The sequence below is a fragment of the Mobula hypostoma genome, chromosome 29 (genome assembly GCF_963921235.1).
Source record: "Mobula hypostoma chromosome 29, sMobHyp1.1, whole genome shotgun sequence".
Classification (NCBI taxonomy): Eukaryota; Metazoa; Chordata; class Chondrichthyes; order Myliobatiformes; family Myliobatidae; genus Mobula; species Mobula hypostoma.
Genome location: NC_086125.1, coordinates 8,708,491 through 8,736,338, shown reverse-complemented (window position 1 = coordinate 8,736,338; position 27,848 = coordinate 8,708,491). Strand labels below are relative to the sequence as shown.

General features: G+C 43.1%; 1 protein-coding gene across 6 annotated transcripts in view; it reads left to right on the top strand.

Moving 5' to 3' along the window:
• Window positions 1–27,848, top strand: part of fbxw9 (F-box and WD repeat domain containing 9) — a 38,718-nt gene that overhangs the window by 3,387 nt on the left and 7,483 nt on the right. For all 6 annotated transcript variants that reach the window (XR_010016372.1, XM_063035654.1, XM_063035656.1 and 3 more), the window contains exons 2-10: window positions 2,609–2,793; window positions 16,290–16,765; window positions 20,467–20,606; window positions 20,949–21,077; window positions 21,847–21,959; window positions 24,658–24,749; window positions 24,929–25,077; window positions 27,282–27,395; window positions 27,588–27,677. Coding sequence is in view for 5 of the 6 variants with exons in the window: in XM_063035654.1 (XP_062891724.1) it covers window positions 16,324–16,765; window positions 20,467–20,606; window positions 20,949–21,077; window positions 21,847–21,959; window positions 24,658–24,749; window positions 24,929–25,077; window positions 27,282–27,395; window positions 27,588–27,677 (1,269 nt within the window). In the remaining variant the exon portion in view is untranslated. The remainder of the gene's footprint in view (window positions 1–2,608; window positions 2,794–16,289; window positions 16,766–20,466; window positions 20,607–20,948; window positions 21,078–21,846; window positions 21,960–24,657; window positions 24,750–24,928; window positions 25,078–27,281; window positions 27,396–27,587; window positions 27,678–27,848) is intronic.

The following is a 27,848-nucleotide window of genomic DNA, read 5'->3' as shown; positions in this document are numbered from 1 at the left end:
TGTTGTAGCCCCTAAGACTGTGGAACAGCATTCCCCTCCCTATCAGATCAGCCCCCTCCATTGACTCTTTTAAGTCCAGGCTCAAAACTTACCTTTATTCACTAGCATTTGAATCTTCCTGATATGGCTGAATTTTGGCTTGTGCTTAGGCTCATGTGTTGTTTATTTTGTGCCTATAAGATGTGTGCCTTGTTTATACCTGTGTTTCTTGCATTTGTGCAGCACTTTGGTCACCATGGGTTGTTTTTAAATGTGCTTTATAAATAAAATTGACTTGACTTGACGAGATTCCGCAGATGTTGGAAATCCAGAGTCTCTCACACAAAGTGCTGGAGGAACACAGCAGGTTATGGAGAAGAATAAACGATGTTTCGGGCTGAGACCCTTCTTCAGACCTGAAAAGGACCCAGAATCACTAGATTCTAGAGGACCACAAAATCACAAATGCCACAGAAATGGAGACAAAAGACAGAAAATTATGCATCAGTTAGCCTGACTTCAGAGGTTGGCAAGATGTTAAGAGACCATTATTAAGGCTGAGGTTTCGTGGTATTTGGAGGCATACAGTGAAATAGTCTGAAATCAGGTTAGTTATCTTGCTTTGTTGGAATTCTTCAAGGAAATAATAGGAAGGGTAGATAAAGGAGAGTCAGTGGATGCTGTTTACTTGGATTTGCAGAAGTTCCTAAAAAAAAAAGTAACATAATTATCTTTTCCATCCTCGAGAGGTACACCCCTTACCTCTTACAACCCTCAGCCCAGACACACAATTGAGGAAAACAGACAACAGGTCTGTAAGGAGGGAAATATTCTTCATTATCTAATCTTAGGGTACAGGTACTAGTGTACAGCTATAGACTGACTCCACGTTCCAAGTTCACACCATGTCGACTTCAAACTTCCATTTTATTTTGGCATGAACCAAGGAGGAATCACTATTAACTCTTTCCTTAGAGTCTGTTAAACAAGACAGGAGCCCATTTTATTACAGGAAAGATACTAGCATGAGCAGAAAGCTTGACTGACTGGCAGAAAGCAACAGGAAGGAATAAAAGGGCCCTTTTGTGGTTGGTTGTTGGTGACTAATGGAGTTCCGCAGGGATTGATGTTGCTTCCACTACTTATCACCAAGCTGGATGATATATCACCATCTAACGGGTAGTGTTGAAGAAACTGAGTTTGCAGAAGGACTTGGACAGATCGGGAGAGTGAACATAGAAGTGACAGATGGAATACACTGTAGGGAAGTGTATGGTCATGCACTTTGGTAGAAGGCATTAAAGATGTCGACCATTTTCTAAATGGAGCAAATTCAGAAATCGGAGATGCAAGGGGACTTGGGAGTCCTAAAGGTTAACTTGCAGGCTGTGTCAATAATAAGAAAGTCAAATGCGACGTTAGCATTCATTTCTAGGAGTAAAATATAAAAGCAAGGATGTAATTCTGAGGCCTTATAGGCATCGGTCAGACCACAGTGGAGTAGTGTGTATTTCTAAGAAAGGCAATGGAGACGGTCCAGAGGAGGTTCATGAGAATGATGCTGGAAATGGAAGGTTTAACGTATGAGGAGAGTTTGATAGCTCTAGGCTGTTACTTGCTGGAACTTAGAAAGAATTAAGGGTATGAATATTGAAAGACAAACATAGAGTAGAGGTGGAAAGGATGTTAGATTAGATTATAGGATGTTTCCTATAGTGGGTGAGTCTAGGATCAGAGGGCTCAGCCTCGGACAGAAGGATGTCCCTTTGGAACAGTTGAGGAATATCTTAAGCCAGAAGGTTGTGATTCTGTGGAATTCATTGCCACATGCAGCAGTGGAAGCCAAGTCATTGAGTGTTTTTAGCAGAGGTAGGGCATCAAAAGTAGAGGAAAATGGGATTGAGAGGGAAACCAAATCAGCCATTATCAAATAGTGGAGCAGACTTGCTCCACTCATTTGTTTTCGGCCTATCTGAGCTGTCGCTTTTGTGCTAACCATCCTCCCCACCTTCATGATACTGAAAATTAACTTGTTTTCTCATTCTCTGTTCCAATGAAGGGCCATGGATCTGAAATGGTAATTTTGTTTCTCTTGCTGCCAGATCTTCTGAGTGTGTCTAGCATTTCTCGTTTTTATTTTGGGACTTCAGTGTTAGTCTTAAAACTAGGAAGGATCAGTTGTAGAATTGCAAGCTGGTCAAAAAGTATTTGATGCTTTGTGAGAGTAATGTCACTGTGGCATCATAATGATATACACTCAAGCTATTGTTCTTGCACTGGCTCCTTGAAAGAGCTCTCTAATTAAGCCCTGTTCTTTCGCATAACGCTGAAGATGTTTCCACTTTCAAGCACTTTTCACAATACCCTCTTGATATAGTCCAATCACACATTGCAGATTGCAACAAACTGCTGTGTTTAAAGAAAAGTTTACCTCTGATTGTCAATGTCTTTGTTTCCTTTGGTTACTGACCCTTCAGCCATTGTAACAAATTACCCTTCATGCGTAATTCCATGTCAGTCTAATTTCTTAACTTGATGCATTGGGGCTCAAAATATTTAGGCTCTGAGCATAGGGAAAAGTTGGCTTGTGTATTTAAACCTGGGTAAAGTACTTGTGATCTTTGATTAGTGCTGACTCTTGAAACACAACCTCAGAACGGTGTTGTACGTGCCACGCCGGCCGGTCGATTCTCGCTTTGAGGGACGGGCTGCTGAGACTGATTTCAGTCCAACTGATGAATCGCAATGTGGCATCAAGTGATTTGTGGAGACATATTCCATCAGTGTTCTTCAGCTGAGGACTATTCCTGAAATGTAAGTCTTGCACTCAATATCTTCTTTTAGCATATGACGACTTTATCCTTTGTTTAGTTATTGCTATGACATTGCCTTTTAACCACACTTAGAATGATCTGAGGACTGGTATTCTACCAATGTTTTATTGAGCCTTGCACAAAGTATTGGTTCAAAATAAGTTTTGCAGTGTCTTTTGAAGACCCAAGGTTACCCCAAAGTTCTTCACAACCAGTGAAATTATTTATGTGAAAGGCCTTTCTTGTAAGTCCCACACTATTGGGCCTCTACCGGAATGGATTGTGTTGTCTGACTCACTGTTTCCTAACATCTTCCCTACAGTTCAGGTCCCTAAGCACCTCCTGGAGACTCTTCTGGAATTTATATTCTGCATCCCCAATCCCAGACACCAGACTTGCCTGTTTCTGCAGCCAACACTGCAAAACAGACCAGTCACATTCCTGGATTGGAGCAATTTATTGTGCAGTGCACTGAGGAGCATGTTTCTGGACGAGTAGGTTGCGGGGAAAAATATGATGGTTAATGATGTTAAAAAAACATGGTCTAATAACAGGATTTAAATGTTTTTTTATGTTTAAGACATGTTTTATGTAGGTTAAGCAGTTTTCCCCACAGAAGTGAATACCTGTATTGTCTTTTGCAGATAACCTGAATTAATAAACATAATTTTACTTGCTTTCCAATACTTTTATTAATTTTTATATATATATGAAAACAGTACGGAAAAAAATATGTCAATACATTAAACTAAATCGCATATAAAGACTCCTTACTCTATATTTGTATGAGTCAATTAGTTTGTAACATTGAAAATTAATAATTTTATTTTTAAAAAAATCTAACCCACTACCAAGACTGAAGCTGATTAGTAGGGAAAAAAAATAAAAAAGATTGTTAGTCATCATCTGTGCTTTAAGAGCAAATCAAAGATTTTTAAAATAATTCAGAAAAGGTCCCCACAATGTTTGAAAGTCTTGATTAGATTCAAAGATTGAACATCAAATCTTCTCTAAATTTAAACATGACATCACATCATGTAACCATTGGGCATGAATAGGAGGGGCCACATCTTTCCATTTAACCAAAAGTGTCCTTCTGGCCATACGAGACATAAAAGCCAAAATGAGCCAATCAGATGGCTCCAAAATAATTTCCTTTCCTCCAACAATACCAAATAAAGCAGTCAAAGGATTATGCTTGAAATTTACTTTAAAAAGTATCGAAAAGGTTTGAAATACTTTCCAATATTTTCCAAGACTCGGACATGTCCAAAACATATGAATGAGTGAAGCTTCTCCATTACTACATTTATCACAATATGGAGATATGTCTAAATAAAAACGAGACAATTTATCCTTAGTCATATGGGCCCTATGGACCACTTTAAATTGAAGGAGAGAGTGACGGGCACATAACGATGAAGTGTTGACCAATTTAAAAATTTGATTCCAAGTTTCCTCAGAAATTGAAGTCTGTAAATCTTGTTACCAAAGATTTTTAATTTTATCTAAAGGAATACTTCTCATTCCCAATAGCATATTATAAATATTAGATATAGATCCTTTATAAAAAGGTTTCAGATTAAAGATTACATCTAGTAGATTCTTATCAGGACTTTTAGGAAATGTACTTATTTGAGACCATAAAAAATCTTATTTGCAGATGTATAAAAAAATGCGTTTTGGGTAAACTATATTTAGTTGACAATTGTTTGTAGGGGGAAGTCTTTTTTCATTTGAACAAGCCCTGAAAGCATTTAATACCTAATCTATCCCATTCTTTAAAACCCACATCAGTCATAGAGGGTTTAAAAAATTAGAGAAAATGGGACTCAAAAGAGAAAATCTCAGTAAGCCAAAATATTTTAGGAATTGTATCCAAATCCTCATAGTGTGTTTAACTACCAGATTATCAGTTAACTTACTCAAAGACAAAGTAAGTGAGGATCCAAGAAGAGAAATAATAGAGAATTTATTAACAGAATTAGCTTCTTAAAAAAACCCACATCGGGCAATCCTCACGATTTATGTATTATAACCAAAATGTAAGATTTCTTGTATTAACTGCCCAACAATAAACTATAAAGTTTGGTCAGGCTAATCCTCCATTCTTTTTATCTTTCTGAAAATGAATCTTATTTAATCCAGAACGCTTATTCTTCCATCTATAAGAAGATATAATAGAGTCAAGAGAATCAAAAAAAGGATTTAGGAATGCAAACTGGCAATGCCTGAAAAAGATATATAAATTTAGGTAACATATTCATTTTGATAAAGTTAATTCGACCAATTAATGATAACAAAAGAGGCGACCAATTTGATAGAATTCTTTTTACATGATTCAGTAGAGTAAGAAAATTTTCTTTAAATAGACACTTATAATTTTTGGTGATTGTTACACCTAAATATGTAAATTGGTTTCTTACTATTTTAGAAGGAAAGTTAGAATTTATTGGTATCAAATTGTTCAAAAGGAAAAGTTCACTTTTATGTAGATTTAATTTATAACTTGAAAACTGGCTAAAACAGTAAAGAAAGCACATGGGGTAATGAAGACTCAACATTAGAAATAAATAGCAGCAAATCATCAGCATACAATGAGACTTGATGAATAGTGTCTCTCTTTTAAAATACCGGTGATATCATTAGATTCTCGAAAAGCAATGGCTAAAGGGTCTAAGGCCAGCTCAAAAAGCAAAGGGCTCAACGGACAACCTTGTCTAGTGCCACGTTGAAGCTTAAATGGTTTGGAATTATGAAAATTAATGATAACCCTAGCAGAAGGGGCTAAATAAAGTAATTTAATCCATTGAATGAAAACAGGTCGGAAATTAAATTTTTCTGAAGTTTTAAATAAATTAACTCCATTCAACTCTGAAAGCTTTCTCAGCATCTAGGGATACGACACATTCCGATACCATGTTAGAGGGAGAATAAATAACATTTAATAACCAGCGAATATTAAAGTGAGAATATCGAATTTTGATAAATCTGGTTTGGTTACCAGAAATGACAGATGGTAAAATATTTTCAATCCTATGGGCCAAAACTTTAGATAAGATCTTAACATCAACATTAAGTAAAGAAATTGGTCTATAAGAAGAGCATTCAGTTGGATCCTTATTCTTATTAAGAATGAGCCAAATGGAAGCCTCATAAAAAGATTGAGGAAGTCTGCCCGGCTTAAATGAATCTGAAAAAACGGAACATAAATGAGGTATAAGCAGTGAGGAAAAGATCTTGTAAAATTCTCCAGAAAATCCACCTGGACCCAGAGCTTTCCTCACACGTAATGAGCGCACAGCCTCAACAATTTCCTCAAAGGAAATAGGTTGTTCCAACAGTTTTCTGTTGTCGGCAGAAATTGTAGGAATATTTAGTTGATCTGAAAAATTGTTCATTACAGTATCATCCTTAGAAGATTCAGAACTATAGAGTTTAGAGTAAAATTCTCTGGAGGTATCGTTTATTTCTAAATAATCAGTTGTCCTATCACCATTAGCTTTGCATATTTCTTTAATCTGTTGTTTAGCTCTAAAGATTTTAACTTGATCAGCCAATAGTTTACCTATTTTATCTCCATGAATATAAAATTGACTTTTATCTTTTAGGAGTTGGGTTTCAATTGGATAAGTTAAAAGAAGATCATATTTAGTTTTAATTTCAGCAAATCTTTTACATAAAGCAGGTTCTGGAGCCGTAATTTTACTTTCGCACAACTTAAATTCAAAGCTGCCATCAGGAAGGAGGTACAGGAACCTTAGCTCCCACGCCACCATGTTCAGGAACAGTTATTACCCTTCAACCATCAGGCTCCTGAACCCCAACACTGAACTGATTCCACAACCTGTAGGCTCACTTTTAAGGACTCTATACCTCCTGTTCTCAAAAATATTTATTAATTATATATAATTGTTTTTATTTTAGTATTTGCACGATTTTTTTTTGTCTTTTGCACGTTGGTTGCATGTCTTTGTGTAGAATGATTCTATACGCAAGAAAATGAATCTCAGGGTATAATGTGGTGACTTGTATGTACTTAGGCAATAAATTTACCTTAAACTTTCGAACTTTGTCTTGTCCACAACTTGGCTACAGTTTTGTTTGAAGTTCACCTTAAGTTGTGTGGAGCCTTATTTATGTGGTTTCCTTTGTAGGGTATGGAGCAGCTAATTTGCCTGCAACAGGCTTCCATGGAACACCTCTGTTTGTTATAGCATACTGCCTGCCTTATACCAAGGGATGTTTGCACATTGTGGACAACACAAAATCCAACAATGAGCTGATTCTGGTTATTGAAGCTTCTAGTTTATATCATGAATTGATTGCATGATGTGTTCCATCTGAGTTAAGCAGTTGGAGCTGAAATGAGATGAACTCTGGGTCATTCAGGAGGCTGAGAGTGTGATAGGAAGTTTCATTAGCACCGATGACATAGGCAGAAAAGCAGAAGAAATCCTATGCTTGATATTCTGGGGTTCCATTGTTTTAGATATGACAGTGTGGGAGGGGTTACAAACCACCAGCTGTCCGAGGAATTTCGAGGAACAAATTTGTAGGCAGATCGCAGACTGTTGCAGGAAACAGGGTTGTTACAGTAGTTGATTTTAACTTTCTACATATTGTCTGGGACTCCCATACTGTAAAAGGACTGGATGGGGTTCGAGTTTGTCAAATGTGTTTGGGAAAGTTTCCTCCTTCAGTACATAGAAGGGAGTGCGCAGTACTGGATCTGCTATTGGGGAATGAGACAGGGCAGGTGACAGAAGTTTGTGTAGGGAAACAGTTTGCATCCAGTGACCACAATGCCATTAGTTTCAAAGTAAACGTGCAAAAAGATAGGTCTGGTCCGTGTATTGAGGTTTTAAATTTTAGAAAAGCCGGTTTTGATGGTATCAAAAGTTATCTGGCAAGTGTGGATTGGGACTGGCTGTTTTCTGGCAAAGGTGTACTTCGTAAATGGGAGGCCTTCAAAAGTAGAATTGAGAGTACAGAGCTTGTATGTGCCTGTCAGAGTAACAGATAAAGATAACAAGTGTAGGGAACCTTTGTTTTCAGGAGGTATTTTGGCCCTGGTTAAGAAAAAAAGGGTGGGCAGGAGGGATAGGCAAGTAGGAACAAATGAGGTTCTTGTGGAGTACAGGAATTGTAAGAGAATGCTAAGAAAAAAATCAGGAGGGCTAAAAGGAGGCGTGAAATTGGTCTAGCAGACAAGGTAAAGGAGGATCCTAAGGGATTCTGCAGATATGTTAAGAGCAAAAGTATTACAAGAGACAAAGTTGGTATTCCTGAAGATTAGACTGGTAATCCATGTGTGGACCAAAACAGATGGGGAAGATCTTGAGTAAATATTTTGCATCTGTATTTACTCAGGAGATGGACACAGTCTATAGAAGTGAGGCAAAGTGGCATCAACTTCATGGGCCATGTACAGATTACAGAGGAGGAGGTGTTTGCTATCCTGAGGCAAATCAGGGGGGATAAATCCCCCAGGCTGGTCAAGGTATCACGTCGGACCCTACGGTAGACAAGTGTCGAGGCCCCAGATGAGAGATTTAAATCATCCTTAGCAACAGGAGAGGTACCAGAGGACTGGAGGATAGCCAATGTTGTTCTGCTCTTTAAGAAAGATTCTAAAGATAAAATAGGAAATTATAGGCCAGTGAGTCTGACATCAGTTGTGGGGAAGTTATTGGAAGGTATCCTAAAGGACCAAATATGTAATTATTTGGATAGACATGAACTGATTAAGAAAGGTCAGCATGGTTTTATGTGTGGCAGATCATGTCTAACCAGTCTTAGAGTTTTTTGAGGAAGTTATCAGGAAAGTGGATTAAGGTAAGGCAGTGCATATTGTCTACATGGACTTTAGTAAGGTACTTGACAAGGTCCCACATGGAGATTGGTCAAGAAGGTTCAGTCACTTGGTATTCAAGATGAGGTAGTAAATTGGATTAGATATTGGCTTTGTGGAAGAAGCCAGAGAGCGGTCGTAAACGGTTGCCACACTGACTGGAGGCCTGTGACTAGTGGTGTGCCACAGGCATCAGTGCTGGGCCCGTGTTTTGTCATCTGTATCATCGATCTGGATCATAATGTGTTTAACTAGATCAGCAGATTTGTAGATGACACCAAGGTTAATGGTGTAGTGGACAGTCAGAAAGCTATCATGGCTTGCAGAGGGATCTGCATCAGCTGGGAAAATGGGCTGAAAAATGACAGATGGAATTTAATGCAGCCGAGTGTGAGGATTTGCACTTAGAAAGGATCAACCAGGGTAGGTCTTACATAGTGAATGTTAGGGCACTGAGGAGTGTGGTAGAGCAAAGTGATCTGGGAATACAGGTACATAATTCATTGAAAGTGGCATGACAGGTAGATATGGTCGTAAAGAAAGTTTTTTTGCATATTGCCTTCATAAATCAAAGTACAGCAGATGAAATGTTATGTTGAAGTTGTATAAGACTCTGGTGAGGCCTAATATGGAGTATTGTGTGCAGTTTTGGTCAAAGCTGTAAATATGAACGTAGAAATTTATAGCGCCTTACAGGCCCTTCAGCCCATAATGCTGTGCCGAGCATGTAATTACTTTAGAAATTACCTAGAGTTGCCCATAGACCTCTATTTTTCTAAACTCCATGTACCTATCCAGGAGCCTCTTAAGAGACTCTATTGTATCCACCTCCACCACAGTCACCAGCAGTCCATTCCATGCATTCACCACTCTCTGCGTAAACAACTTACTCCTGACATCTCTGTACCTACTTCCAAGCACCTTAAAACTGTGCCCTCTCGTTTCAGCCATTTCAGCCCTGGGAAAAAGCCTCTGACTATCCACACGATCAATGCCTCTTATCTTATACAGCTCGATCAGGTCACCTCTCATCCTCTGTCGCTCCAAGGAGAAAAGGCCAAGTACACTTAACCTATTCTCATAAGATATGCCCTCCAATCCAGGCAACATCCTTGTAGATCTTCATGCACTCTCTCTATAGTATCCATATCCTTCCTGTAGTGAGGTGACCAGAACTGAACACAGTACTCCAAGTGGGGTCTGACCAAGGTCTTCTATAGCTGTAACATTACCTCACGGCTCTTTAAAATCAATCCCATGGTTGATGAATGCCACACACCATATGCCTTCTTAACAACACTGTCGACCTGTGCAGCAGCTTTGGGTATCCTATCGACACGGACCCCAAGATCTCTCCAATCCTCAGCACTACCAAGATTCTTAACATTTATATTATGTTCTGTCTTCAATTGGACCTACCAAAATAAACCACTTCACACTTATCTGGGTTGAAGTCCATCTGCCACTTCTCAGCCCAGTTCTGCATCCTATTGATGTCCCGCTGTAACCTCTGACAACCCTCCAGACAATCCACAGCACTCCCAACCTTTCTGTCATCAGCAAATTTACTAACTCACCCTTCTACTTCTTTATCCAGGTCATTTATAAAAATCACAAAGAGGGGTTCCAGAACAGATCCCCGCAGAACACCACTGGTCACTGACCTCCATGCAGAATACAAACCATCTACAACCACCCTTTGCCTTCTGTGGGCAAGCCAATTCTGGATCCCCCAAAGCAAGGTCTCCTTGGATCCCATGCCTCCTTACTTTCTGAAGGAGCCTTGCATGGGGAACCTTATCAAATGCCTTATTGAAATCCATATACACTACATTCACTGCTCTACGTTCATCAATGTGTTTTGTTTAATCTTCAATGAATTAAATCAGGCTCATAAGGCCTCTTGACAAAGCCATGCTGACTATCCCTAATCAGATTGTGTGTCTCTCCAAATGCTCATAAATCCTGCCTCTCAGGATCTTCTCCAACAACTTTCCCACTACTGAAGTAAGACTCACTGGTCTGCAATTTCTTAGGTTATCTCTAATCCCTTTCGTGAACAAAGGAACAACATTTGCAACCCTCCAATCCTCCGGTACTTCTCCAGTCCCTATTGATGACGCAAAGATTATCTCAAGAGACTCAGCAATCTCCTCCCTCTCTTCCCACAGTAGCATGGGGTATATCTAATCCAGTCAGTGACTTGTCTAACTTCATGCTTTTCAAAAGCTCCAGCACATCCTCTTTCTTAATGTCTGTATGCTCAAGCGCTTCATCCCCACAGTTGCCAAGATCTTTTTCCCTGGTGAATACTGAAGCAGAGAGTTCATTAAGTACCTCTGCGATCTTCTCCGACTCCATGCACACGTTTCCTCTATCACACCTGATTGGTCCTATTCTCACAATGCTCATTCTCTTGCTCTTCACATACTTGTAGAATGTCTTGGGGTTTTCCTTAATCCTGCTCACCAAGGCCTTCTCATAGCCCCTTCTGGGTCTAATTCCATTCTTAAACTCCTTCCTAGCAACCTTGTAATTTTTTTAGAGCTCTAACAGTGCCTAATTTCTTTAACCTTTCGTAAGCTTTTCTTCTGAAATAGACTTTCTACATACTTTGTACACCATGGTTCTTAACTCTACCATCCTTTCCCTGCCTTAATGGAATGTACCTGTGCAGAGCTCCGTGCAAATATTCCCTGAACATTTGCCACAATTCTGCCGTGCATTTTCCTGAGAACATCTGCTCCCGAGTTCCTGCCTAATGGCATCATATTCCCCTCTACCCCAATTAGGTGCTTTCCCAAATTGTCCGCTCCTATCCCTCAACAGCGCTATGGTTTAGGATGTAGAATTGTGGTCACAACCTCCAAAATGCTCTCGCACCGAGAGATCTGACACCTAACCAGGTTCATTTTCCAATACCTGATAAAGTAGAGCCCCTCCTCTAGTTGCCTTATCTGCATATTGCGTCAGGAAACCTTCTGGAACAGACTTGTCAAACTCCACTCTATCTAAGCCCCTTGTGCAAAGGAGATGCCAATCAATCTTAGGAAAATTAATATCTCCCATCACAACGACCCTACTGCTATCACACTGTTCCAGAGTCAGCTTCCATATCTGCTCCTCCCTATCCCTGTTGTTAGTTAGGGGGTCAAAAATAAAACACCCAGTAGAGTTATTGCCCCTTACCTGTTTCTGACTTCCACCCACACTGACTCAGTAGACCATCCCTCCATGACACTGAGCACTGTGAGGGTCATGTTTTTTGACTTCTCCAGTGCATTCAACACTATCCGCACTGCTCTGCTGAGGGACAAGCTGACAACGATGCAGGTGGATGCTTCCCTGGTGTCATGGATTCTTGATTACCTGACTGGCAGACCACAGTACGTGTGCTTGCAATACTGTGTGTCCGACAGAGTGATCAGTAGCACTGGGGCTCTACAGGGGACTGTCTTGTCTCCCTTTCTCTTCACCATTTACACCTCGGACTTCAACTACTGCACAGAGTCTTGTCATCATCAGAAGTTTTCTGATGACTCTGCCACAGTTGGATGCAACAGCAAGGGAGATGAGGCTGAGTACGGGGCTACGGTAGGAAACTTTGTCACATGGTGTGAGCAGAATTATCTGCAGCTTAATGTGAAAAAGACCAAGGAGCTGGTGGTAGACCTGAGGAGAGCTAAGGTACTGGTGACCCCTGTTTCCATCCAGGGGGTCAGTGTTGACATGGTGGAGGATTACAAATACCTGGGGATACGAATTGACAATAATCTGGACTGGTCAAAGAACACTGAGGCTGTCTACAAGAAGGGTCAGAGCCGTCTCTATTTCCTGAGGAGACTGAGGTCCTTTAACATCTACCGGACGATGCTGAGGATGTCCTATGAGTCTGTGGTGGCCAGTGCGATCATGTTTGCTATTGTGTGCTGGGGCAGCAGGCTGAGGGTAGCAGACACCAACAGAATCAACAAACTCATTCGTAAGGCCAGTGATGTTGTGGGGATGGAACTGGACTCTGGTGGTGTCTGAAAAGAGGATGCTGTCCAGTTGCATGCCATAGAAACATAGAAAATAGGTGCAGGAGTAGGCCATTCGGCCCTTCGAGCCTGCACTGCCATTCAGTATGATCATGGCTGATCATCCAACTCAGAACCCTGTACCAGCCTTCCCTCCATACCCCCTGATCCCTTTAGCCACAAGGGCCATCTTGGACAATGTCTCCCATCCACTACATAATGTACTGGGTGGGCACAGGAGTATATTCAGCCAGAGACTCATTCCACCGAGATGCAACACAGAGCGTCATAGGAAGTCATTCCTGCCTGTGGCCATCAAACTTTACAACCCCTCCCTTGGAGGGTCAGACACCTTGAGCCAATAGGCTGGTCCTGGACTTATTTCCTGGCAGTATTTACATATTACTATTTAACTATTTATGGTTTTATTACTAGTTATTATTTATGGTGCAACTGTAACCAAAACCAATTTCCCCCGGGATCAATAAAGTATGGCTATGACTGTGACTATGACTAAGACCAAGGAATTGCTTGTGGACTTCAGGAAGGGGAAATCGAGGAAGCACACACCAGTCCTCATCGAGGACCCAGCAGTGGAAAGGGTTAGCGGTTTCAAGTTCCTGTCAACATCTCTGAAGATCTATCCTGAGTCCAACATATTGCTCAGCAGCCATTCCTGCTCCTGAGTCATCTCAGTCTCCGTAATGGCCACAACATTACAGTTCCACATATTGTTCCATGCTCTTAAGTTCATCTGCCTTGTTTATGATACTCCTTGCATTAAAGTAGATGCATCTCAAACCATCAGGCTGAGTGCATCTTTGCTCTATCATCTGCCTGTCCTTCCTCACCGACTCCCTACAGGCTGTTTCTACTTATGCTTCAACCTCCCCACCTCTGCTCTTCGTGTCGGATCCCAACCCTTGCAGATCTAGTTTAAACCATCCGCAATAGCATTAGCAAACCTCCCCGCCAAACAAGGTTGAAGGAGTACAGAGAAAATTTACAAGGATGTTGCTGGGTCTGGAGGACCTGAGTTATAGGGAAATATTGAATAGGTTAGGACTGTATATTTTAGAACGTAGAAGATTGAGAGGAGATTTGGTAGAGGTGTGTAAAATTGAGAGGTATAGATAGGGTAAATGCAAGCAGGCTTTTTCTATTGAGGTTGGGTGGGACTACAGCTAGAGAACATGGGTTAAGGGTGAAAGGTGAAAAGTTTAAGAGGAGTATGAGGGAAAACTACTTCACTTGGAGGGTTGTGAGAGTGTGGAACGCGCTGCCAGCACAAATGGTGCTTGCAAGCTCGATTTCAATGTTTAAGAAGTTTGGATGGGTACATGGACAATGGGGATATGGAGATCTATGGTCCTGGTGCATGTCGATGAGAATAGGCAATTTAAGTGGTTTTGGCATGGACTAGATGGGCCGTAAGGCCTGTTTCTGTGTACTTTTCTATGACACTCTGATTCTTCAAGTTCAACTGAATGGTGATTTCATCCAGTATTCACTGCTTGTGCGCATGCCCCTGCAGAGACAAGTGATCAGATAAGCAGCATTGACTGAACTACCTCTCTGTCTCTGTAACCAGGAACAGTGACACTTTTTTGTGGCTCCGAGACTCCCCACTCAAGACATCTAACTCTGTACAGACCATAATTAAAAATAAAATTCCAGAAACATTAACAGATCAGGCGGTGTGTGTGGAAGGAGAAAAGGTCAACTTTTTAGGTCTGTGCCTATTACTTAGAATCGGTTTCTCTTTCTAGATCCTGACTGACCTACTGAGTGTTTCCAGCATTTTGATATTTCAGATTTAAGTGTCCATTTCAAGCATTGTGAGCATGCTATGTTGGTGCCAGGTGTGTGGGACACTTAAGAGTCATAGAGAACTACAGAATAGAAACGGGACTTTTGGCCCATCTAGTCCTTGCCTGACTAGTTTGTTTTTTTTTGCCTAGTCCCATCAACCTGCACTTGGACCATAACCCTCCATAAGGCGGCATGGTAGCATAGTGGTTAGCACAATGCATTACAGTACTGGCGACCTGGTTTCATTTCCTGCTGCTGCCAGTAAGGAGTTTGTACGTTCTCCCCGTGACGGCCTGAGTTTCTTCTGGGTGCTCCGGTTTCTTCCCAACAGTCCACAGACGTACCAGTTGGTAGGTTAATTGGCCATTGTAAATTGCCCCATGATTAGGCTAAAGTTAAATCAGTGGTGCAGTTTGAAGGGCCTATTTCCTGCTGTATCCCAATAAATAAATAAACTCCCTTTCCCATCCATGTACTTATCCAAACTTCTCTTAAATGTTTCAGTTGAACCCCTTCCTCCTCCTCCCCCCCCTCATCCACCACTGTCCTCAAATGTTTACCTACAGCATTTACACTCTCAGATCCTTACTAAAAGTGATGGGTTTAAGTAAGAACGTGTAGTGAAGGCGTATGATCAGGTACTTGTCTTGAACACCTGCAACAGTATTCATTAGAGATTACTGCTTAGGGGAAGGGTATAATTGGAGATAAAAGGGAACATTTTGTTTATAATCAGACCTAAATACCTCTTTTCTCAAAGAGCATATAATGCAAAGACGAAATGCATTTAATCCCTGTGACGTCCAACTTTCATTGGTTTTAGGCCAGGTCTTGTTTGTGATTGGGTTTAAACTCTGTGCAACCCTTGAAGATTTTTGTATTTAAATTAATTAGTAAATTTTAAAGTTTGGAGGGATTCCCGATTGTTAGTGAAGGAGGAGCGGATGCCGTGTTTGGCTCTGGTACTTGGTGCTGCCGGAATGTAGCCAAAAATGCTCATCTGGGACTATGTTCACCAGCTATAGGCACTGGATTGTAATCAGGAGCTGGAAACCTAACTGATTCATCCTTTCTAGAACAAAGGTTAACACAAGGCTGGTGTCCTGACCCTATCCTTGGTGTGTGGACTGATGAAGCATGTAAAATAACCCATAACCTGTGCAACTCTGCTGTGACTAGAGCAAGGCTTGAGATCTTTGTTCAGAGAGGTAGGGAAGCAGGGGGAAACTAGTTGGGAAGGGTCCATGAGCAATGCAAGACCTGGCAGATCATGAGCAATCGGAGTTCTTCCAATGCAAGGCACAGACTTGATAGAGTGAAGATGCTGGAGCATGCAACACACTGCCTGTCCTGAACCAGAGTGGATAATGTCACTCACGCCAACGCTGAACTGATTCCTGGACTTAAGAACTCACTTTCAAGGACTCTAGCTCAAGTTCTTTATATTTATTGTTTACTTATTTATTATAATTTTGTTTTTCCTTTTCTGTTTGCACAATTTGTCGTCTTTTGCACATTGGTGTTTGTGTGTAGTTTTTCATTGATTCGATTGTTTCTTTGTATCTACTTTGAATGCCTGAAAGAAAATAAATTCCAAGGTAGTATATGTACTTTGATAATAAATTTTTACTTCAAACCTTGATTACTTCACCTGAATTAGATGAAGCCGCTCAACCCTAAATGCAGACTGTTCATTTCCCTCCACAGATGCTGCCTGACCTGTTGAGTTTCTCTAGCATATTCTGTTTTCTATCTTTTAATGCTGTCAGAGGATTCACCAGGCAAATTTATACTCCTTTGTTGTTCTTGCAGCCTGTTCTGCTGACCCTGGGACAGTGAATGCAGTATGGCAAGTGGATCGGGCGAATTCTGGTGTGACCAGTTTCAGGCCGAGGGCAAGCTTGATCTGGAGACAGAAGAGGAGCTCGAGCTCCAGGCCCAGGAGTACGTGGACCGAATCCGGAACCCTGACCTATGTGGCCCCAGACCCCCAAGCTGCCCGCCGGAGCTGAGCGCTGAGTGTCAGCCTCGCAGCAGCAGGTCCAGCGCTTCTGAGCTGAGCGTGAAGTTGCGATCCAGTCAGGTGCTGCCAACTGACAATGTGCAATCCAGCCTGCTCTCCCTCCCCTGGGAGATTATCCTGGAGATCTTCTCCTATCTAGATGCCAGATTTGTGCTTGGCGTCCTCCCATTGGTGTGCCGAACATTCCAATATGTCCTGACTGATGAGGTGACCTGGAGAATCCGAGCACAGAAGATCCTTGGCTTGAGCTACCCAATACTGGAAGGTTTGTAATTTGTACGACATTGACAGTAAGACATAAGACCATAAGGCATGGGACCATTTGCCCCGAGGCTGATTTATTTATCCCTCACAACCCTATTTTTCTGCCTTCTCCCTGTAATGTTGATGCCCTTACTAATCAAGAACCTATTAACCTTTTTAAGTATACCCATTGATGTCGATTACCCTTATCAAATGTGATTTTTCCAGAGATTCTATCTCCCCTCCCATTGCAAAGAATTTCGGTGGATATCAGTTCTTCCACCACTCCACTTTGGTGTGAGAATTTTAGGAATATTGAATTCCCTCCACTTCTGGTAATGGCTCCAATATGGGGAATGCAGGGATACTGACGTCCCTCCCATGTAATAACGGGATTTTGTGGAGCACCAGCCTCTTCCTCCCATTGCAGTAGAGTGCTTCAAGGGTACAAGATCCCATCCAAACCTCCTTCAGGTTTGGAATCAATTTGAACTGGCTCACTACTGAACTCACCCCAGTGTTTATTTTCCACATGGGTGAGTGCAAACGGATCCTAGCCACACCTGGTCCTCACCAGACAGCCCAGTGGGAAGTCAGGGCAACTGATCTTCCCCTGCACGAGCCAAAAGACCCTAGATCCAAACCTGGTCTAACCTCAACCCTCAACAGACAGCTCAAAGGGAACTGGTGGCATGCTGATCTGTCCCTGGATAAGCCAAGAGCCCCTAGATCAGGGGTTCCCAACCTTTTTATGCTATGGTTCCAATACCATTAAGCAAAGGGTCTGTGGACTCCAGGAGAGAGCTCCTGCCCTAGGTACTTTTCAAATGTGTAACACCAGAAGACAGAGGAGCAGAATTGGGCCATTTGGCCCATCCAGTGCTCTGCCAATCCATTATGACTGATTTATTATCCTTCTCAAACCCTACTCCTGCCTCCTTCCTGAAATCTCTAATCAAGAATCATCTGCTTTAAATATACCCAATGACTTGGCCTCCACAGCGGTCTGTGGCAATGAAATCAACAGGTTCACCCGCTCTGGCTAAAGAAATTCCTCCTCATCTCTGTTCTAAATAGACAAACGTATTCTGTGGCTGAGCCCTTTGGTCCTGGGTTCTTCCCAATTATGGAAACATCCTCTCCACATCCACCCTCTCCAGGCCTTTCAATATTCGGTAGGTTGCAATGAAATTCTACTTGCATTCTTCTGAACTCCAGCATGGACAGGCCCAGAGCCATCAAATGGTATCATGCAAAACCACTGTCAGCATCTTCTCCCTGGCCGCCATCCCCAGCACTGAGGCTCTATTTACACTCAGTCAGAGTCCCTGGGTGAGTCACATCATTTCTGTGCCTGACACCAGATTCCCAAAATAATCATTCTGTTTTGGGCTCTATCATGACACACCATTGCCAGCTGGACAAGAAAAGATTTAGAAATGTCCTCCGAGCCCCTTTGAACAATGTAACATCCTCATTGCCTGGGAGTCCCTGGTCCCTGACTGCTGAAGATGGAGAAGGACATTCAGGATTGTCCTGAGAAGCATGATCCATTGGTTGAGAGCAGACTTGTAGCCCAGTAGAAACGATAGAAGGAGTGCGCACTCTCTCAAACTAACCATCTGCAACCCCAACCATCTGTTCCACCCGTGGCAGAATTTGCAATTCCCGCATCAATCAGCTCAAGCTCTCTGGGTATTTTTTCCCCGAGGGGATTGTTGTGAACTTTTTACTTGGCGGGTAGGTTGACAGAGGACCTTTACTTTATGGGAATACAAGGCCCTTCATTTAATTTACTTCAGAGAAGGAATTGACCATGACTTGGCATAAAGCTCTACATTTGTGCATATACAATCAGTATTAGATCATTTGGCCATTCGATCATGTCTGATATATCATCCCTCCCAATCCCATTCTCCTGCTTGCTCCCTTTGATGTCCCCCTAATCAAGAACCTATTAACCTCCTCTTTGAACATACCCAATGACCTGGCCTTCACAGCGATACGTGACAATGAATTCCAAAAATTATCACCCTCTGGCTAAAGAAATTCCTCATTTCTGATTCTAAAGGGACACTCTTCTGTTTTGAGGCTATGCCCTCTGGTCCATAGAAACATCCTCTCTATGTCCAGTCTTTCACTATACAGGAGGTTTCCATGAGATCCCACCTCACTCTTCTAAACTCCAATGAGTACGGGCCCAGAGCCATAAAATGCTCCTCATATGTTGAACCTTTTGATCTTGGGATTATTCTTGTGAAGATTCTTATGAACCTTCTGCAACGCCAGCACATCCCTCTGTAGATTAGGTGCCCAAAGCTGCTTACAGTACTCCAAATGCCTGACCAGTGCCTTATAAAGCCACGGCATTGCATCCTAATCTTTATTGCTCAGCATTATTCCCCTGAGATTGTTACCGCCATGGCGATAAACCCAAAGAAGGGGTATTTGGGAAAATGTGATGGGGGAAGTACAGACAAGGTCAGGGGTAATGAGAAGGCTGGGAGTTCAAATTGGGGCTTGGTGGACTGTGTATTGGATGGGAGTGCCAAGAAGGGATGAGTCATTGTGGCTGAAGATACAGACTTAGACCCACAAGGAAGGAGGAGAACGCTCCGAGTGTGAACTCGGACAAGGGGCAGGGTGCACACTTGGTTGTGGTGGGGCTACACAATTGTAGAATAGATGCCAGCTCAGAGGGAGTGACATCTAAAACTTTGACAAACTTCTATAGATGGTTGGTGGAGAGTACGTTGACTTGCTGCATCACATCCTAAAATGGAAACACCAATGCCCTTAAGTGGAAAATCCTACAAAAAGTAGTGAATTCGGACTAGTACATCATGGGTAAAGCTCTCCCCACTACTGAGTGCATCTACAGGAAATGCTGTCACAGGAAAGTAGCATCCACCATCAGGGGACCCCCCCACCACCACCACCCAGAACGTGCTTTCTTCTCACTGCTGCTATCAGGAAGAAGGTACAGGAGCCTCAAGACTCACACCACCAGGTTGAGGCTAAGTTTCTACCCCGCAACCATCAGGCTGTGAACCAAAGGGGATAACTTCACTCAACTTCACTTGCCCCATCATTGAAATGTTCCACAACCTATGGACTTTCAAGATCTTTTCATCTCATGTTCTTGATACTTATTGCTTATTTTATTATTATTATTATTTCTTTTTGTATTTGTGCAGTTTATTTTCTTTTGCACCCTGGTTGAACACTGTTGCCTCTTTCATTGATTCTGTTAGTTATTATTCTATGGATTTATTGAGTATGCCTGCAAGAAAGTGGGTCTCAGGGTTTCAAAGAGTGACATGTATGTACTTAGAGGTGTGTTGGAAAGGGTGTCCAGGCTCGGCAAGTGTATTCGGAGAACATCCAAGAAGAGCTGAGAAAATATTCAAATATTCACAAGTTCAGAGACACAAGCTCCAAACTGTTGAGATCAGGGAGAGGAACATCAGGGACAGATGGCAGGGGATGAACTTTAGAGGAGAAGGAAGGTGGAAATGACAAGGAGTGAGATTTCAGGATAAGGTCAGAGTTTGGGAAGAGTACAAGCTACGTTCTTAAGCAATGGGACATGGAATGGGGCTGTCTCTAAACCTGGTAGGGAGACGAGGTATGAGAGAGAAGAGACTAAACTCAGTGGGACCAGTGGGTGAAATTCAGGCAGACTTAATTCTGATTCATTTCATTCATTCCTTTTTTTAATAGGTAAAGAATTTGATTGGCCAACTGCATGCATTGAGCTTGAAGAACATCTTTCCCATTGGTCAGGCACCAATCCCAAGGTGGAGCATTTTACACTGAACGATGGGCACTTTGCCTCGGTGGATTGTGTGCTGCTGATTCAGGTAATGCTCCAGGTCTTGTCCACGTGCTCAGCAGCTGATCCTAGCAAAGCCACACCTATGACTGCTGATGCTTCTCCTCTGTCCCCCCCCCCCCCGACCCTCCCCAGCCTTCCCTCCCTCATTCTATATGCCTCCGTTTTCCAGTTTCTGTCTCTCACTCTTCTCCTGTCTGTCAGCCTTTATTGATGTCTGCATTTTCCTCTCCATGTCTCTGCCTGTCTTTGTCTTTTTGTGGCTCTGTCCATGTCTATTTCTCTTTATCTCTCTGTCTCTCTCCCTCTTTCTGTTGTCTCTGTCAGCACACACAATATTTAACCATCCCTGCGTCTCCATGTTTCTCAGAACGCTTCACTCTGTATTTCGGGATCCAGGGATCGGAACGTTAACATCTGGGACCTAAGGCGTTTGTCCCAGGACGATGAGAAGGTTCTGGTGAAAACTCTTGGACGTGAACAACAGGGAACTCACAGGGTGAGGATGCCAGCTTTAAAAATCTATAACCGGGAATTTTACACAATCTATATACCCAACAGTGATCTTATCAGCCTCAGAATTTTGTGTTTCCTCTGGTCAGGGAGACCATCCCTGAGCCAGACTCCTGCTCAGTCTGCAGTATGAGATTCTGTAGGGCTGTAGTGAATTGTACTCAGTGAGGAGCCTTAAGGTGGAAAAGGACAGAGGGGTGAGGGAGGAGAGAAGCCGGTTAGAGGAGGTGAATTTAGTTGAGGCAATAAACACTCTGTTCTGTCAGTTGAACATTAAACATCTGATGGCTACCAGTGGAAGAAGAGTAAAGATTTCAAACATCAATCAACCCTGAAGTTAAAAAAAAAACAATAGTGCAGTAAGCGCTCAGCAGGTAAGGCAGCATCTGGGGAAAGAAGAACGGTTTTGTTCAAGTCCGAGATCCTTTATCAGAACTAGGAGAGGGAGGGTTTTTTTTTTACTGTTTTTCCACAGTTACTGCCTGACTTGCTGAGTTTTTCCAACTCGTTCTATTAACTCAAAATTACTTTGGTCAGAGTGATTTTGCTTTTTATGAGAGCTTGATGTGCATATTTTGAGAACCACTTTTCCTACCTTATAACAGAGACTGCAGATCTAAACTAATGGAGCACTATTAAATATCCTGAGGTGAAAAGCACTGTAGAAATGCTCTGGCTCTGAGTGGGTTGTTTTGTTTTTTTGATTCTATTAGCTCTGCCTCATTGGTGCCACCCAATCTCTGCTCTTGTTGCAGGGCTGGGTCTGGGCTCTCGCAGCCCAGGACAATATGCTGTGCTCTGGATCGTGGGACAGCAGTGTCAAGCTCTGGGACATGGCTTCAGATGGTGCAGCAGTCCGAGATATGAGGTAACGGCTATGTCTAGGGAGTGGAGGTGTGAGTGAAGTAACATTGTGTGACAGTGGGAGGTTAGACCCCAACCCACTGAAGTGGTGCTAGTCATTCACTGTTTCTAGCATTCCACTTCACTGGTTGTCTCGGGAAAGTTGGGATATAGGTGCCCCAAGAGGCATTACTGCACACACCACCAGCCTGTGCTTCCCATTCATATTCCAAAAGACAATGAAATAGTTTTAAGGGAGAAAGGTGAAAAGTTTAAAGGGAACATGAGGGGAAACTTCTTCACACAGAGGATGGCGTGAGTGTGGGAAAAAGCTGTCAGCATAAGTGGTGCGTACGCGCTTGATTTCGAAGTTTAAGCGAAGTTTGGGTAGGTACTTGGATTATAGGGGTATGGAGGGCTTATGGTCCTGGTGCAGGTTGATGGGGGTAGGCAGTTTAAATGTTTTCAGCATGGGCTAGATGGGTCGAAGAGCCTGTTTCTGTGCTGTACTTTTCTATGACTCTCAAAGCAGCCAGTGCTGTTGCTCATCGTTCCAGGTGTCAGAGGATGGTCCGCACATGTCTTGGCTTCATTGCTTTCCATCTCATTCTTGATTCCTGATTTAGGAGATGAGTAAACTGAGAGCATGAGTTGAGTGGCTGTGTGATTCTTCAGTTTTCCACGATGTGGAGGCTATCAGACACTTGCATCACCCTGGCTCACAGTCAGCACACTTGCTGAATGTTCATACTGCGTGCCTCCCTGCTTCCACCAGAATATTCCAGGAAAATGGGATATGCTGCTCAGTGCCATTAGGAAAGCAAAGCGTGAGTACTCATAGGAAATTCACAGACATCTTTGTGACACCAGGGACATGCGCATGTGACAAGGCGTGCAAACCATAACAAGCTTCATGCAGCCACCATCATTTCAGTGCCCGAGAGAGCGACGGTAACTGGCCAAAACAATTACCACTTAGTGACAGTGACCTCAACAATCATGAAGTCCTTTGGGAGGCTGGTGATGGGTTGTGTAAAATTCCACCTTCCTGCTACATTGGACCCTTTCCAGTTTGCCTACCACTCAAACTGGTCCACTGATGATGCCATAGCCTCGGCCCTCCACTCCGTCCTGTCCTACCCGGAAAACAATGCCTCATACACTGAGATACCGTTCATCAACATCAGCTCGCTGTTTAATGCAATCATCCCTCAGGGGCTGGTGGGTAAATGGTCTTTGTTGGGACTCGATGCCCCTTTGAATGGATCTTGGACTTCTTGACGGAAAGAGCTCATTCAGTCCGAGTTTGCAGTAAATTCTCAAGCTTCATCACGGAGTACTGGTGCCCCCAGGGGCTGTGCAGACAGCCCACTGCTGTTCATGCAGCTGACTCACGACTGCATTGCCAGATCCAGCTCAAACCGCATCATCAAGTGCATTGATGCTACAGTGGTTGGCCTCTTCAGCAACGATGATGAGTCGGCAAACAGAGGAGGTAGAGAGGCTTGTCGAGTGTTGTGAGAACAACAACCTAAGTCTCAATGTGGATAAGACAAAAGAAATGTCTGTGGGGGACTTCAGGAAGGCACATGTTGACCACTCCCCATTGCACATCGATGTCTGTCATGGATAGAGTGAAGAGCACAAAGTTTCTTGGTGTGCACATAACAGGCGATCTAACCTGGTCCCAAACACCACCTCACTACTCGAGAAAGCACAGCGGCATCTACGCTTTCCGAGGAGATTGAGATATGCAAGGCTCCCCGGCCCCTTTCTAACAACTTTTTTACAGGAGCACCATGGAGTGTCCTGTCTGCCTGCATTATCGTGTGGTATGGAAGCTGCAAGGAATCAGACCACAAGGCATTAAAGAGGATTGTAAAAATGGCTGAGAGGATCACTGTGGTCTCCCTCTTCCCTCCCCCCTCCCCATTTGTGACGTTTACTGGGAGCGTTGCAGATAAAGAGCCTGAATCATTGTTGGGAATCCCCACCACCCATCCCACTCACTCTTTGACCTACAACTGTCAGGAGGGAGGATCCTTGTTGAGGATCCCTACCACCCATCCCACAATCTCTCTGACCCACTACCATCAGGAAAGAGGTGCAGAGGCGTTAAGATTAGGACTGCCAGGCTGGGTAATAATTTCTTCCCTCAGGCTGTGAGATTAGTGAATATTCTGTCACCAAGGAGGTCTCGTCATTAGGATTGCGAGCTGTTTACTGTTTATCTGTGTTGTGCATTTTGAATTTTATTAACTTATTTATGAGCATATTTGGGTTAATGTGATGTGGGTGTACCATAGTCTGGGGGAATGTTGTTTCATTTGTTTGTGTGTGTGTGCGCACACGCGCACACACACACACACACACAGTCAGATAAATTTTAACTTGTGTATCAGTCCAGGAGTTGGCTCCTGTAGGAAGCATTGGAGTTTACACTGCACTTGTGGGCATAAGCTCCCCAACCGATTTTGTGCTAAGTCCTTGCCATGTACATGTGGATATGCGGTAACAACAGAATGTAATTTTCCCGTAAGAGAATGCTCTTTACTGAGAGACCAGAGGTAAAGATGTGTTCCTGAGCCACTGGGTGGCATGGGAGGGGTAGACGAGGCAAATCAGTGTCTGACCTGCCCCCTTATGGTGCGGTTAGGAAATGTGAGGCAGCAGGATGTGTAATACGAACTGATGTATTGCTGACTGAGATTTTATTTCCACAGCGGAAAAGCGGCTGTGCTCTGTTTGGTGTATCTTCCCGACGTCCTGGTAGCAGGATCATATGATAAACTGGTCACCGTGTATGATCCACGAGGTCAGTATGTGCTTTCTACTGATGGGGGAAGGGGTAGAATTTATCCCTCCTCCTCCTGATTCGCACACAGTAGGCAATCTCATGTAGGTGCTGGTTTGAGCAGTGATGTGTATCATTTTGATAGTTTGCTGTGGGTAAGTCGGTATTTGTTTAATTGCACTGTGCCCTCCATTCCACAGTCGATAACCCAGTGGTGGCCAGATGGAAACTACACTCCAGTGCTGTTCTCTCCCTGGCAGCTGATGATCATTTTGTACTGTCTAGTAGTGAGGACAGGACCCTGGTGGTAGTAGATCGCAGAACTAATCATGTTCTACAAAGGCTACAGGTATGTGTTGTCGCCTATCAGCCTGCTTTTGACCCCACCAGGGCACCCACGCCCCTTGGGTCCATTCGCCATCACCTCCCTGCTCTCCCCATTCACTCACACACTATGTAGGAACAGGGTGGCCGCAAAGCTGATTCATAAACCACTCACATGACTGATTTGGCTGAAAGTGTAGAAGAGTCAGTTAGTAAGTTTGCAGATGATACGAAGGTTGGTGGAGTTGTGCATAGTGTAGAAAACTGGCAGTTGCAGATGTGGGTTGAGAAATGGCAGATGGTGTTTAAGCCGGCAGAATATGAAGTGTTGCACCTTAGTAAGTCAAATGTAACGAGACAGAACGCTTGAAGGCAAGACCCTTAATAATGTTAATGAGCAGAGGGATCTTGGGGTCGAAGTTCATTGCTTCCAAAAAGTGGCCGTACAGGTTAATGGGGTGGTTAAGAAGGCATAAAGCATACTTGTCTTTATTAGTTGAGGCATTGAGTCAAGAGCCAGGATGCTATGATCCAGCTTCATAAAATTCTAATTAAGCCATGTCCAGAGTATTGTATATGGTTCAGGTGACCCCATTGTAGGAAGGTTGTTAAGGCTTTGGAGAGGGTGCAGAAGAGGTTTACTAGGATGCTGCCTTGGTTGGAGGGCAGGTGCTATCACAAGGGGTTGGACAAACGGATTGTTTTCTTCTGAGTGGCAGAGTCTGAGGGGAGATCTGATAGAGGTTTATAAGATTATGAGAGGCATAGATAGGATTGACAGTATCTGTTTCCCAGGGTTGAAATGTCTAATACAAGAGGGCATGTATTGAAGGTAAGGGGGTAATTTCAAAGGAGGTGTGAGGGATAAGGTTTTTTTTTAACATAAGGAGTGGTGACTGCATGTAATACGCTGCCTGGGGTGATGGTAGAGGCAAATACATTGAGTATTTTTAAGAGGTATTTCGATAAGCACGTGAGTGAGAGGGAAATGGATGTTGTGTAGTTTAATTGACCATTTGGTTATTAATTTAATTGGGTTGGCACTACATTGTGGGCTGAAGGACCTGTTCCTGTGCTGTAATACTATGTTCTATTGAGTCCACGGATCTACCAATGTCAGCTTTGAATTTACTCTCCATACGAGTATCGTTAGACTCTGCAGAAGAACTTCACCCTTCATTTCTAAATGTGATTTGATCCTGAGGCCATGTGCCCAATTAGTAGACTCCTTGTCTGAAAGGAATGGCCTTCAGGTGTCTAACCTGTCAGTACCTTGTCAATCAACTCTATAGAGTGCTGCACTTGCCAAAGCCACCACTCCTCCAGCTCCAGTTATTGTGAGTAATAATATGCAGAGCAGTGGTTCCAAGTACCATTGAACCGAGAATGCCACAGTGGCACAGCTAGTTGAGCTGCTGCCTCACACCTCCACTGACCTGGATTCAACCCTGATGTCCATTGTTGTGTGTACGCGTGTGCACTCTGCAAGTAATTCTGTGTGACCGTGTGGGTTTCCCTGGGTGCTGCAGTCTCCAAAGGTGTGTGGATTGATTGATCGGCGGCAACTTACAGCAAGTGGTAGTTAAGTGCAGTGGTTTTGGACGAAAGATGAAGGGAATATTGCGAATAAAATAAGATCAGAGCCTGATTAGTGTTGATAGGTGCTTGATGATTGTTGCAGACTCAGTGGGTCAAAAGGTGTCTGCCCCATAGATCTGGGCGGAGAAATGGCAGATGGAACTTAAGCTGACGAAATATGAAGTGTTGCAACTTGGTAGGTCAAATGTAAAGGGATGGAACACTGCTGAAGGCAAGACTCTCAACAGATGATGAGCAGAGGGAGCTTGGGGTCCAAGTTCATAGCTCCTTGGAAGTGGCTACATATCTTAATAGGGTGGTTATGAAGGCTTATGGCATGCTTGCCTTTATTTTGTCAAGGCATTGAGTTCAAAAGCAAGGAAGTTATGTTGGAGCTTCATAAAATTCTAATTAGGCAGCATCTGGAGTACTGCATACGGTTGTGGTTGCCCCAGTTTGATGGTGAGGGTGTGGAAGAGGTTTACCAGGATGCTGCCTGGATTTGAGGGCTTGTGCTATCACGAGTGGCAGAGGCTGAGGGGTGATCTGATAGGGTTTTATAAGGTTATACGAGGCATGGATAGAGTAGACAGCATTCCTTTCCCAACACTGAAGTGTCTAATACCACTTGCTTTTATCTCCTTCTCTCAGTTTGATTCTTACCTGTTGAGCATGTCATATGAACGTGGTGAGCTTTGGGCCGGGGACAGGTGGGGCTTGGTCCACATCTTCGACCAACAGGATGGTAAATTCCAACATGTCAAGGTAAGGCCCTATACATTTTTTTCATTGTTGTGTTTGGCAATAAGGGAGAGTTGTGTGTGCTGATGGAGCATTTCTGAGTGTAAATTGCCTATGGGTTATGGATTTGGGAATGGTGGAAAAAGAAATGATTTTTCATGGAGTGTTGAGACTAATCTTGTCTCTCTCAATTAATGATTCTGCTTTTCTCCCCAGTGCTTCAATGTTGGCCATCGTTCCCAGCTTACAGGAATCAGACATTCTGTAGGCACCCTGTACACTTGTTCAATGGATAAAACTCTTAAGGTAGGTGCCTGAGCTGGTTAGCATAGTTTCGCTTCATGTACCATCATGTCCTGTGGAGGGTCAGACACCCTGAGCCAATAGACTGGTCCTGGACTTATTTTACATCTGGCATAGTTTGCTTTTTGTTGTTTGATTGTTTGTGGTTTTTGTATTGCTATATTTATGTTCTAT